Raw genomic sequence first — 14,545 nt, forward strand, 5'->3', positions numbered from 1 at the left:
CATTGAAAGTTGTACATGATGCAAAGAGCACAGAAGCACCAACGTGTTTTTTTATTGGCAGCGCAGAGGTTCTTATTCTTCTTATTGTCTAATTCCTGCAGGTTTTGCCACTTTTTAAAAGCTTTGCAATCCTGTGAATGCGTCCCCTTTAAGTGTCTTTATGTCTTCTCTGTTTTCAGTGGCGGTGGACGTGGACGGAGACTTCTACGTCAGCGGAGGAGGTCTCGGGTCAAAGTTCAAGGTGGGGCGTATCGCCTTCCACTGGGGGCGCTGCAACGCGTCCTCAGAGGGCTCCGAACACAGTCTGGATGGAGTCAAATACCCTCTGGAGGTGAGGGTTAATTCCGTTACCTTATTTTGCATCTTCGTTTCCCTCGCTTGCGTCTTATCCTCGCGTGATAGGGTGCGTCTCACTTTCCATTTCCTCGCTCCTCGGGCTCGGTATCACCAGAAGTTGATTTGTCTGCGCCATTTTGAGTAGCGTCCCAGTGGCCTTATTTTTGCCAGAGAAGCGATAATTGAGGAACGACCAGACCATCCTTCGGTGAAATCCTCAGACACTCGCCCCGCCCCCTTACTGTGTATCGCTCACTGATTGGACGATGCAGCGCATGCACTGATCTGGCTGCTGTCAGACGATCAGCTGTGCGGCGTCGTCACAAACGGACGTCGCTTCACGTGATGCTCCGGAGGAAACGACGTTCCATTGCTCTTAAAACTCATTTCCCTGCTTCTCGTGGTTTCCTTGCGTCGCTCCTTGCTTCCCTGGAGGGAGGGACTAGACGCAGGGAAACGACGCAAGTGAGGGACGCAAGGAAACCATTTAACCGAAGTGAGATGCACCCATCTGGTGCCGCAACGATTCGTAAAACCCGCAAGTGAGCATTTGACCACTTCCTGTTCCCTGGTCTCTCAGTCAATGGGTCCATTCAACTAGTTTTTGGAAAATATCTGAACTAAGGTCTGTGGTTGAGACAAATTTAAGAGACGGATCACGTTTTGTTCTACGACATTAAATCCATCAGCAGTAACCCCACTGGTGATTTCTGAAGAGTTGACGTGTCTGAAAATCGATGGTTGTTACCAAGTGGCTGAATAGGACTACATTACATTACATTGCATTTAGCTGATGCTTTTATCCAAAGCGACTTACAATAAGTACATTCGACCAGGAAGACACAACCTTGAGGAAAACAGAATCATAAAGTACATCAGGTTTCATAGAGCCAATCGTTTCAAGTGCTACTCAACTGGCTTTAGATAAGCCAGTCCTTTATTAGTATATAAGTGCTCTGTTAGCAGTTCTTTGTTAGTCATTCTATCCTCGAGGTGGAGTCGAAAGAGATGAGTTTTCAGTCCGGAAGGTGTGTGAGCTATCTGCTGTCCTGATGTCAATGGGAGCTCATTCCACCATCTTGGAGCCAGGACAGCAAACCCACGTGTTTTTGCTGATGGGAACTTGGGTCCCCCTCGCAGCGAGGGTGCAGCGAGCCGTCTGGCTGATGCAGAGCGAAGTGCACGTGCTGGGGTGTACGGTTTAACCATGTCCTGGATGTAGGAAGGGCCAGATCCATTCGCAGCATGGTACGCAAGCACCAGGGTCTGGAAGTGGATTCTAGCAGTTACCGGAAGCCAGTGGAGGGAGCGGAGGAGCGGAGTGGTGTGGGAGCATTCAGGAAGGTTGAAGACCAGACGAGCCGCTGCATTCTGGATGAGCGGCAGAGGTCGGATGGCACATGCAGGTAGACCAGCCAGGAGGGAGTTGCAGTAGTCTAGGCGTGAGATGACGACAGCCTGGACCAGAACCTGCGTGGCTCTCTGGGTCAGCTGGGGACGCATCCTCCTGATGTTGAAAAGCGTGTATCTGCAGCAGCGGGTTGGAGCAGCGATGTTTGCAGTGAAGGACAGGTTGTTATCTAGGGTCACACCCAGAGTCCTTGCAGTCTGGGTCGGGGAAACAACAGAGGGGCCGATGTTGATCGTCAGGTCAAGAGAGGGACAATCTTTTCTCGGAAGGAAAAGCAGTTCAGTTTTGTCAAGGTTGAGCTTGAGGTGATGAGCAGACATCCACTGAGAGATATCAGCTAAACAAGCAGAGATGCGTGCGACCACCTGGGTCTCTGAGCGGGGGAAGGACAGAATTAGTTGGGTGTCGTCAGCGTAGCAGTGGTATGAAAAACCAGAAGTCGACTACAGAAGTCGTGGAGCTCGTTGTACGTCTTTCCACCGAAGACGTAAACACTCCTCTAAGTTAGTTTCTGTTCTGCTTGAAAGCAAGTCCCTGCCTCCTGCAAAGTGTTCAGACAAACGCTTCAACTTGTTCCATTCTGAATCTGTGTGTTTGAATATGGATCTGAAGTCGGCGTGACGTTGAAGTCGTGCTGCTGGACTCGGCTGTAGTTCCCTTATAGCATAACGTTAGCATTTAGCTTCTGGACATTAGATTTATGATTAGAACATTATAAAAGTAGGGCAGACATGTGGAGATTATCCGGCTGAACATGCATTTATCAAACGGGTTCGCTTTCCACAGACCTTATTTCCAGCTATTTTCCAAAATCCTATAAAAGACATGAAAAAGTGGATTTTGCATAATAGGTGGCCTTTAACATATTTCTGTTTTCTCTCCCACAGATGCAGATTTTCTGCTACGAGGCGCATCTCTACGACTCTTTAGATGAAACCATAAAGGCTGGAGGCAGGATCACAGCGCTCGCCGTGCTGTTTGAGGTGATCCTATATCCTGAGAATCCTGAGATCAGCTTACAGGCTTCTTGTCTGTCTCTCAATACTAAAGTGCACCTTAAAATGCAAACCTATTTAAATCCTGACATTTGAGCTAGCAGCGGTGGAAAGTAAAGCAGCTAACATTGAGAAAACTTGAGGCATGAACAAGCATGATAGCTTTTTGCTGCTAATTCAATACATTAGCTTGATTTAACTGATAGCTGACCTAACCAGGCTAATATGTTAGCTTTTTGCTGCTAATTCAATACGTTAGCTTGATTTATCTGATAGCTAACCTAACCAGGCTAATAATTATGTTAGCTTTTTGCTGCTAATTCAATACATTAGCTTGATTTAACTGATAGCTAACCTAACCAGGCTAATAATTATGTTAGCTTATCGCTGCATATTCAATACATTAGCTTTATTTAACTGATGGCTAACCTAAACAGGCTAATATGTTAGCTTTTTGCTGCTAATTCAATACATTAGCTTGATTTAACTGATAGCTAACCTAACCAGGCTAATAATTATGTTAGCTTTTTGCTGCTAATTCAATACATTAGCTTGATTTAACTGATAGCTAACCTAACCAGGCTAATAATTATGTTAGCTTTTTGCTGCTAATTCAATACATTAGCTTGATTTAACTGATAGCTAACCTAACCAGGCTAATAATTATGTTAGCTTATCGCTGCATATTCAATACATTAGCTTTATTTAACTGATGGCTAACCTAAACAGGCTAATATGTTAGCTTTTTGCTGCTAATTCAATACATTAGCTTGATTTAACTGATAGCTAACCTAACCAGGCTAATAATTATGTTAGCTTTTTGCTGCTAATTCAATACATTAGCTTGATTTAACTGATAGCTAACCTAACCAGGCTAATAATTATGTTAGCTTATGGCTGCATATTCAATACATTAGCTTGATTTAACTGATAGCTAACCTAAACAGGCTAATATGTTAGCTTTTTTCTGCTAATTCAATTCCTTAGCTTGATTTAACTTATAGCTAACCTGAACAAGGTTGGTTGTTCTGTTACCTTTTTGCTTTTTATTTAATTCATAGCCTAATCCAACTCTATCAGCTTAAACTAACGTTTAACGTGTAGATACACGGATTCTAACCTGAACCAGGCTGTTAAACACAGAGTATTTTTTAACCCGAGTATCTGCATTTCTACTTGAGGGAAGGATGCCCCCTGTGTACTTTTGCCATTTCGGCAGTAGAGTTAAGTAACTTAGTACATTTACTCAAGTACTGAACTTAAGTACATGTTTGAGGTACGTGTACTTTGATGGAGTATTTCCATTTTCTGCTACATTGTACCTTTACTCCACTACATGTTAATCCCTTTAGTTACTTTACAGATGTGGATGAAGGATATGAAATATAACCAAGTGTTGAATCAGACTTTAGTTCCACCTGGAGTAAATCCACCAGCTACCCTGCAGTCTACAAAGTACTTCAGACTAGCTGCACCTTCACCAGCTTTGAGAACACTTTAATGATCAATCATTATAAAACATATCATATATATTATTCTGAAATGGCCCAATCTGCACAACGACTACTTTTACTGTATTTTGATGAGAATACTTTTATACTTTTACTTGAACATTTTGAATGCAGGACTTTTACTATAACAGAGTATTCCTACACTCTGGTACTTCTACTTTTACTCAAGTACAAGACCTGAGTACTTCTACTTTTACTCAAGTACAATATCTGAGTACTTCTACTTTTACTCACGTACAAGATCGGAGTACTTCTACTTCTACTCAAGTACAATATCTGAGTACTTCTACTTTTACTCACGTACAAGATCGGAGTACTTCTACTTTTACTCAAATACCTGATCTGAGTACTTCTCCCACCTCTGCTCCTTGCTGTGTGGGGTAAAAGTCGGCACGTTCATACACATAAGGTCTTCGCACACGTATATGGGTGGTTTTTAGGTTTTTTGAGGGAACGACCGAGTGTATCAGAGGTGTAACTCCTATGCGGTAGTAATACATCAGTGAGTGTTTGAACAGATTGATTCATATCTTGGCTCTCGTCTGTGTTTTCCTGTTCGGTGCCAGGGTTCGAGCATCACGCATTTCCTACTTTGTTTTGCTTCGTTTTGTCTCGCGTTGCCTGAGGCTGTGTTGGCATGTTCGAACTAACCGGGGCCGTGTTGGAACGAAACTCAGAGAAATGTCTGAGACGCTGCAGGGTGGGTGGGTGGGAGTGTGTGTGGGTGTGTGTGTGTGTGTGTGTATGTGTGTCAGACTTTTTAAAACGGGATTTAATATACATGACAAAAGGAAATATATTAGTGTATTTTACATGAAAAACAAAGCAATTTTGTGTTTAGAAACTTCAATATTCAGGGTTAAAATCCTGAATATAGATTAATATTTTATAGTTATGACCAGAATTAATGTTTAATAATTAAATGTGTGATTTAATTGTTTTTAATTACATTTTATTTTATTTATGATCAACACTGGTGTTGGTTTAACAATTATATATTTTACAATACATAAATATTCATATTAAATAGTATTTTTACAGCAGCTTAGAAACATTTTTGGCCCCAACGAAAACCAGAGTAACTTTTTTAACTCTACAAAAACGTTATCTAACCTTAAAGTCCTGATGCTTTAAGCACCTGGCCTGATCTTAAGATCTTCTATAGTTGAACCTTCCTTCGTGAAATAGATCATGCATTATTATTATTACACTTTAGTTACCCTACAGTGGTAGGTGGGGGGGGGGGGGGGTCAAACTCAAATACACAGTGGGCCAAAATTAAAAAATGGGTGCTAGTGGAGGGCCGGACTGGTTCAATGTTTATTGCAGAACGTATTGAAATGAATTTATTGCACAAATTAAACCTGGAACTAACAAAGCTTAAATTATTGCCTATAAAAACAACATTAAATAATCAGCTGCATTCATTTCTCATGGCTCTATCTGCAGCTTCTCCAGAGTCATTTCTTATGAGTACATTTTCCCACAGGCCGACAACAGCTTCAACAAAACTATTCCCCTCAAAGAGAAACCAAACATGCCGTGTTGACTCAAGAGAGAAAGTGCAGAAGGAAGCATCCATTGAAGTCAGTGTGCTGCTCAGTGATGCTAGCTCAGATACTTGGCATCTCATCAGGGTGCAAGGTCATCAATGTGTGGGCTCAGGCTCTGAGCGGAGGAGACCCTCAGGATGGAGGGAAGGTGTGCGTGCAATATACCGGCGGGCCAGATCTAATAGAAATTAAAAATTATCCTGCGGGCCGAAATTAAATCCACCAAGGGCCTGATTTGGCCCCCGGGCCTCGAGTTTGACACATGTGCTTTAAACTCTCAGTGAGGTGTTGCAGCGTCGATGTATTCCTGCTGATCTCCTGTCAGACTGGTTTCAGGTGGAAAACGCCCACTGCTGTTTTCGGACTCACTTCAAAGTCTGTCTCCGTTCCCATGAAGGACATTAATGACTTCACATGCAGAGTTTTAATGCGATCAATACAAAGTTACTCAACCGCAGATCCCTACTCAGTGATTACCGTAACACAGTACTTATATCAGGATCTGAATACTTTATTTATGCCAAGGGGAACTGGGTTTTGTGACATTGAATTGATTAAAACAAAATAAAATACATAAAATATAGAATACAATATTAATTCAAACATACCACATACTGTACAACAAATGTATACTTCAATATACGTTGATGTTTTAGTATTAATGAAGATATTAAACAGATTATTCAAAGACACAGAAAAGTCCAAAGTCAACTTTATTGTCAATCTCAAAATATGTTTGTACACACAGTAAGATCGAAATACTGTTTCCCACAGTCCCGAGGTATAAAAAGAACTAAAAACACGAAATAGCCGTTTACTTCAAGTAAGAACAATATCTAGCTAAATAATATAAGAATAGGAATGTTATGTCCTTCGCGTCGAAAGCAGCCAGTTGAGGTGGTTCGGGCACCTAGTTAGGATGCCACCTGGGCGCCTCCCTAGGGAGGTGTTCCAGGCACGTCCAGCTGGGAGGAGACCAAGGGGTAGACCTAGGACCAGGTGGAGGGACTATATCTCTTCGCTGGCCTGGGAGCGCCTTGGGACCCCCCAGTCAGAGCTGCTTGATGAGGGGAAAGAAAGTTTGAGGCTCTCTGCTCGAACTGCTACCCCCGAGACCCGACCACGGATAGGCGGGAGAAGATGGATGGATGGAATGTTATGACAGCTATTAAAAAAAAATACGATTTTAAGACTATTGTAACAAATTAACAATATTTAATACTATATACTGCATTCAAAGTGGAGAGCTGTGTTGATTTAAAAGAGGTAGTGTGGAGAGGAAATGTACAACAACAAAATAATTACAGAGTGGGGGTCCTAGGCCTTGTTGATGAGGGGGTTATATGGGTCATACAGTTAAATCAGGGGTGTCCAAACTACCGCCCGGGGGCCATATGCGGCCGCGGACCATTTTGAACCGGCCCTTTTCAAGTATCAAGCCGTCTTGTAACTGAACTTATGAGGCAGTAAACCTCACCGCTCCGGAGTGGCCCAGCCCTTCGTGTATTTTTCTGTTTGTGGCCCTCTGTGAAAAAAGTTTGGACACCCCTGAGTTAAATAATAGTTTGTCCCTATTGCACTGCAGCGTGTTAAATTACAGTCTCCATTCATTAAAAAAAAATACACCATTTGAGATAATTCTGTTTCTTGTCTCAGACGAGCGCTGAAGACAACGTGAACTACGCGGCCATCATAGACGGGATCAACAGCGTGAGCAGATACGGTACGTCCGTTTTCTTCTTCTTCTCTCTCTTTGTCTCTTCTTCTGTGGTGTTTACTTACGTTTTTTCTTGTCTGCTGTCCAGGTAAGAGTGCGGAGGTTTCGCCCTTCGCCCCGAGAGGTCTCCTGCCAAACTCCACGGATAAATACTTCATTTACAACGGCTCTCTAACCTCGCCTCCCTGCAGCGAGACGGTGGAGTGGATCGTCTTCAAGAACACGGCGGCCATCTCTGACGACCAGGTGAGAGGCTGTGTAAAATCAGCAGGAGAGGACTCTTTAAAGTAGAGACACTACATACTGATATACACCTGAACATCAGCAGGAGAGGACTCTTTAAAGTAGAGACACTACATACTGATATACACCTGAACATCAGCAGGAGAGGACTCTTTAAAGTAGAGACACTACATACTGATATACACCTGAACATCAGCAGGAGAGGACTCTTTAAAGTAGAGACACTACACACTGATATACACCTGAACATCAGCAGGAGAGGACTCTTTAAAGTAGAGACACTACACACTGATATACACCTGAACATCAGCAGGAGAGGACTCTTTAAAGTAGAGACACTACATACTGATATACACCTGAACATCAGCAGGAGAGGACTCTTTAAAGTAGAGACACTACATACTGATATACACCTGAACATCAGCAGGAGAGGACTCTTTAAAGTAGAGACACTACATACTGATATACACCTGAACATCAGCAGGAGAGGACTCTTTAAAGTAGAGACACTACACACTGATATACACCTGAACATCAGCAGGAGAGGACTCTTTAAAGTAGAGACACTACACACTGATATACACCTGAACATCAGCAGGAGAGGACTCTTTAAAGTAGAGACACTACATACTGATATACACCTGAACATCAGCAGGAGAGGACTCTTTAAAGTAGAGACACTACATACTGATATATACCTGAACATCAGCAGGAGAGGACTCTTTAAAGTAGAGACACTACATACTGATATACACCTGGACATCAGCAGGAGAGGACTCTTTAAAGTAGAGACACTACATACTGATATACACCTGAACATCAGCAGGAGAGGACTCTTTAAAGTAGAGACACTACATACTGATATACACCTGAACATCAGGAGGAGAGGACTCTTTAAAGTAGAGACACTACATACTGATATACACCTGAACATCAGCAGGAGAGGACTCTTTAAAGTAGAGACACTACATACTGATATACACCTGAACATCAGGATGAGAGGACTCTTTAAAGTAGAGACACTACATACTGATATACACCTGAACATCAGCAGGAGAGGACTCTTTAAAGTAGAGACACTACATACTGATATACACCTGAACATCAGGATGAGAGGACTCTTTAAAGTAGAGACACTACATACTGATATACACCTGAACATCAGCAGGAGAGGACTCTTTAAAGTAGAGACACTACATACTGATATACACCTGAACATCAGCAGGAGAGGACTCTTTAAAGTAGAGACACTACATACTGATATACACCTGAACATCAGGATGAGAGGACTCTTTAAAGTAGAGACACTACATACTGATATACACCTGAACATCAGCAGGAGAGGACTCTTTAAAGTAGAGACACTACATACTGATATACACCTGAACATCAGGATGAGAGGACTCTTTAAAGTAGAGACACTACATACTGATATACACCTGAACATCAGGATGAGAGGACTCTTTAAAGTAGAGACACTACATACTGATATACACCTGAACATCAGCAGGAGAGGACTCTTTAAAGTAGAGACACTACATACTGATATACACCTGAACATCAGGATGAGAGGACTCTTTAAAGTAGAGACACTACATACTGATATACACCTGAACATCAGCAGGAGAGGACTCTTTAAAGTAGAGACACTACATACTGATATACACCTGAACATCAGGATGAGAGGACTCTTTAAAGTAGAGACACTACATACTGATATACACCTGAACATCAGCAGGAGAGGACTCTTTAAAGTAGAGACACTACATACTGATATACACCTGAACATCAGCAGGAGAGGACTCTTTAAAGTAGAGACACTACATACTGATATACACCTGAACATCAGCAGGAGAGGACTCTTTAAAGTAGAGACACTACATACTGATATACACCTGCACATCAGCATGGCTCTATTACTGTGTGTGTGTGTGTGTGTGTGTGTGTGTGTGTGTGTGTGTGTGTGTGTGTGTGTGTGTGTGTGTGTGTGTGTGTGTGTGTGTGTGTGTGTGTGTGTGTGTGTGTGTGTGTGTGTGTGTGTGTGTGTGTGTGTGTGTGTGTGTGTGTGTGTGTGGTGTGTGTGTGTGTGTGTGTGTGTGTGTGTGTGTGTGTGTGTGTGTGTGTGTGTGTGTGTGTGTGTGTGTGTGTGTGTGTGTGTGTGTGTGTGTGTGTGTGTGTGTGTGTGTGTGTGTGTGTGTGTGTGTGTGTGTGTGTGTGTGTGTGTGTGTGTGTGTGTGTGTGTGTGTGTGTGTGTGTGTGTGGTAGGTACAGAAGCGGTCATTACAGCACACAAATAATCACTCACAAAAGATCTTTACGGTTTTTAAGTTGAGACACAAGGACACACACAGAAACACGAACACACACACTCAGACATAGGCTCAACTTTCACAAACATGTGAAAGGCAAACAGAAAAGGTTTTTCAAAGAAAAGGTTGGTGAACACACACACACACACACACAGACACACACACACACACACCACACTTCACCACACAGCGCGCTTTGTAACATAAGACTTTCTCCACATTTTAAATCATTTTAATTCTTGTGTTTACCAGAAATAGATTTCCTGTAAACAATTTAAATCGATGTTAAGAAACCTTAGCCGACTGAGAGCAGAACTAACAAGCGTCATGAGAAACACATCCAGGTCCTAAACGTCATTAAGATCTGCTGTCATGTGGCGATGTAATGTCTCTATTCTAATCTACGAGCGACAGATAATGTTCTTCTCTTACAAAAAACCCAATTCTTTATGTATACATAGGATCAAGCATCCATTAAAATAATATATATCTATTTAGCATTTTATTTCTTTAGTTGTTTTATTTTTTGATGAATTATGTATTTAAGTTCCTTCAAACGTAGAAAAGAAATGTGAATGAAACACATATTTCAGATTTTGTAGACATCGTTTATTTCCACAAAACAGACTTTACGTTGCTTCTACTTCACGACATGTCTTTGTTTTATTATTATATATGAGGCGATAAATAGTATTACACCCATAATTAATAATAATAATAATAATGGATTACATTTTTTAATTAGTGCTTTTACAGGCGCTTTACAATTACATATTACACATGTACAAACTGTGGACATTACCCACAGGTGAAAATGCGGGTGAGTGTCTTGCCCGAGGACACAACGGCCGGACGCAGGGGCGCGTTTCGAACTGGAGTTCCCAGTCTGAGGACCAACGCTCTAACCACCGCGCCAACACCGCCCCAAACATAATATAATAGATAGATAATTGATCCATAATTGATCGACCGAAGAGGACATTCCATCTGTAGAGGTGAAGCGTGTGGGGAGCATCGACGAGCCTCGACTGGTTTGCATTCCTGCTGGAGTCGGCTGCCAGACTTTAATGCTTTAGAGTCACGACGCTAATGTCTCTCGCTCCGTTTGACTCTGAGAGCGTCGCTGGAGGGAAGTGAGTCACCGGGCGGATTACGGGACGACTCCCGTTTAATTCACGTCTCAACGCCCACTCACTTCCAATCGGCAGGTCCTCCTCTACCCGCTGGAGAGGACGACGGAGTTTAAAGAGGATCAGACATCACAATATATTTGACCTCCATCTCAAACACGAGGACGAGAGCGTACGCTTGTTAGTAATAATAATAAAGCTTTATTTATATTTCCATACAACGCGTGCAGCTCAAAGAGCTTTACAAAGTGACACATCACAAGTTAAAAGTACACAACAAGAAATTCACACGACAATAAAAGCCTTGAACCTTGAGCTGAAGGTGTTTGTTTGTTTGTTTGTTTGTTTGTTTGTTGTTCAGCTGGAGATGTTCTGCGAGGTGATGACGATGCAGCAGGCGGGGTACGTGATGCTGATGGATTATCTGCAGAACAACTACAGAGAGCAGCAGCAGCAGTTCATGGGTCAGCTGTTCTCCTCCTACACCGGCACCGAGGAGCTGCTCTCTCCAGGTACGCAACCCCCTTCTCCTCTGGGCTGCGTGACGTGTGCAACACGGGGGGGTCAAGAGACGAGGAACACGACGCAAATGTTAAGAAGAAAGTACATTTAGAAAATATGAAAAATGATAGATTTTCTATTATCATTAAAGGTGGGGTAGGTAAGTTTGAGAAACCGGCTCGAGATACACTTTTTGTTATATTCCATGGAATGCTCTTAACATCCCGATAGCAATGAATATCTGAAGTGCTTTGACAACAAATCCATAAAAAAATGTCACCTGTAGAAGCCGTAATACGGTAAAATGTACAACCTACGGCCTACCTGCCTGTCAGTCTTCCATCGGGGCACAAACTTACCTCGTGCCCTCATTGGTCATGTGCGCGTTCGTGTGTGTTGGGGGAGGGGCTCTGAGAGGAAGTGGCAGATTTTCTCCGTTTGTGTATTTTCAAATTCTAGCGATCTCGAGCCGGTTTCTCAAACTTACCTACCCCACCTTTAATGTTTGTAAAATTAATTTTGAATTAAATGGCATTAAACATGAATGATAAAGTGAGAATAATAAAGAAAGTAATTGTTAGTATTTATAGTATCACTATTTCACTCATTTTTATTATTTGTTGTAAATACTTATTATTATTTTATTCGTTTTAATCTTAATTCTTCGTATTTTTATTATTATTGTTGGGCTATTATTATTTTTAAATGTATTTGTACTATTATTTATTTATGTTTTTTATTGAATTATTCATTATTAATAATAGTATTATATCTTTTTGTATTATTTTCTTATAATATAAATATTCTATATTTTCTTTTTTAATTATAATTTAGGAGCTTTTGACAAATCCTGCTTCCAGTCCACCCAAACGCACCCCTCACCCCTCGGATAACACCCGTTATTATCTGAGCTCCCTCCGCGTGGCCCGCAGTGTGGAGAGTCCCAGTTAAAGCTAATTAAACACCAGTTTAAATAGATCAGACAACTGGATCAGGAAAGAAGGGAAATAAAATAACAGCGGGATAAAAATAGCTTCCAGTGACCCGAATAGACCTCGGCTTCCGCTCCGGCAATCAGGAGGTATCGATCGGGGCTGGTTCTGACGGAGCGGAGCGGTTTTATAATCTGATCAGTACTTCACATTCGTTTACAGCGCACAGAGAATCCACCGGCAAACTGTCCTTATAAAAAAATAGACTTACAGCTGATTTGTTTTACGTTTCAAAACATTTGAACTCTTAGATCAGAATCAGAAGTCCTTTATTTGTCCTGCAACGAGGACATGTACGGTGTCACAACAGCAAATGGTACATGAACTGTACTTATACAGCTATGTCAGGTCTTCTCGACCCCTCGAAGCTCTTTACATACTGCGAGTCATCCCACATGCTCTAGGGAAGCACGCACACACACACACACACACACACACACACACACACACACACACACACACGTGTTGCCTCACCCATCCCTTGTGTGTGTTCTGGTATGATAATTCCTCCTTTCAGCTCCTGGAACTCGTTTCTCTAAGAGCTTGTTTTCTGACATGTCTGTAATTGTGTCGCTTTCTTTTCATCTCTCCAAGCTGACGTCTGCTCCTCAGTCACAATAAGCAGGGTTTCACATTCTATAGACTCCACATATAGACCTGGACTATCTCCTTTATCTTCAACGGGCTGTGTTGAGCCAGTTTCCATGCGTCAATCACAACTAAGAGAGGGGACAAAAGACGGCGGTCACAGTGCAGGAAAACCTCCGCAAACACAGCGAGGCAAAACGCCAAGTGGAGAAAGCTCAACAACAAAAGGACTCTTCTGGTAGTTTTTTACCCGTCCTTATCTACACCCAACCTACAGCCACACACACACACACACACACACATACCATGTATACATTCAGGGGACATACATTGACTTACATGCATTTCCTGGAGACTTATCCTAACCTTATCCATGACCAACACATGCCTAACCCTAATCCTAAACCTAACCAAGTCTTCACCCTAAAATTAATGATTTCCCTTATGGGGACCTCCATTATGTCCCTATAAGGGAGGCGAGTCCCCACACGTGACTGTGTAAACAGATGTAGGTCCCCACAAGTATGGTAATGCTAGGACACACACACACACACACACACACACGACCCTCACAGCCACAGTACGGTTAATAATCATGATCAAAGCCCCTCCTGTGAGGTGTAATCGGTTCTCTTCTGCCCCCTAGTGGCACAGATGTGTATTGCCACTACAGCATATCTACATTAATTAAATATACTTTACTAAATAACTTAAGAAATGCATAATATTTAATTATGATATAGTTCACATAAATACCAGCACGTTTATCAGTACAACTTTACAACTACCATTCAATTAATACAAAATAAATCAAATCTATCTATTTGTTTAGACATATGAAGTGTTAGCATGTTTCATATTCAGCAGGAAGCATATTCCACTTTTCGTTGGTGGTAAAGATAAAGCAGATTGTCAAAGGCAGATCTGAGTTTGGAGGAGATCGTTCTGCTCGTTTTCTCAGCACTGAAAAGTCTCATCAATGACTCGTTTCCCTCTGATGCCTCACAGAGGTCAGAGGTCAGTGAGGGCAGGGTCAGCTCAGGGTCTCTCGAGGAGGAAGTGTGTTGTTGTTTGGGAGGTGGGGGATCCTCCTGTGTATAATCATCCATCCTCTCCCCTTTAATCTGAGTTAATCCAGAGTCTGTCTCTTTCTCTAATCTCAACTCTGACCCAGAATCCCTGTCAGGGGGCCGGAGACCCTTAAAAACAGCCGTCCACTGCACTTAATAATCTTGGTTTAAAAAGGTGTGTGTTTATAT

At 42.1% G+C, this 14,545-nt stretch overlaps 1 protein-coding gene across 1 annotated transcript in view; it reads left to right on the forward strand.

Annotated features, from left to right (window-relative positions):
• LOC117447926 (receptor-type tyrosine-protein phosphatase zeta-like) overlaps positions 1 to 14,545 on the forward strand; it is a 103,255-nt gene that overhangs the window by 63,276 nt on the left and 25,434 nt on the right. The window contains exons 4-8 of the mRNA XM_034084943.2: positions 180 to 331; positions 2,635 to 2,730; positions 7,463 to 7,529; positions 7,612 to 7,769; positions 11,567 to 11,717. Of these exons, the coding sequence (XP_033940834.1) occupies positions 180 to 331; positions 2,635 to 2,730; positions 7,463 to 7,529; positions 7,612 to 7,769; positions 11,567 to 11,717 (624 nt within the window). The remainder of the gene's footprint in view (positions 1 to 179; positions 332 to 2,634; positions 2,731 to 7,462; positions 7,530 to 7,611; positions 7,770 to 11,566; positions 11,718 to 14,545) is intronic.

Source organism: Pseudochaenichthys georgianus, chromosome 6 (assembly GCF_902827115.2).
Source record: "Pseudochaenichthys georgianus chromosome 6, fPseGeo1.2, whole genome shotgun sequence".
NCBI lineage: Eukaryota > Metazoa > Chordata > Actinopteri > Perciformes > Channichthyidae > Pseudochaenichthys > Pseudochaenichthys georgianus.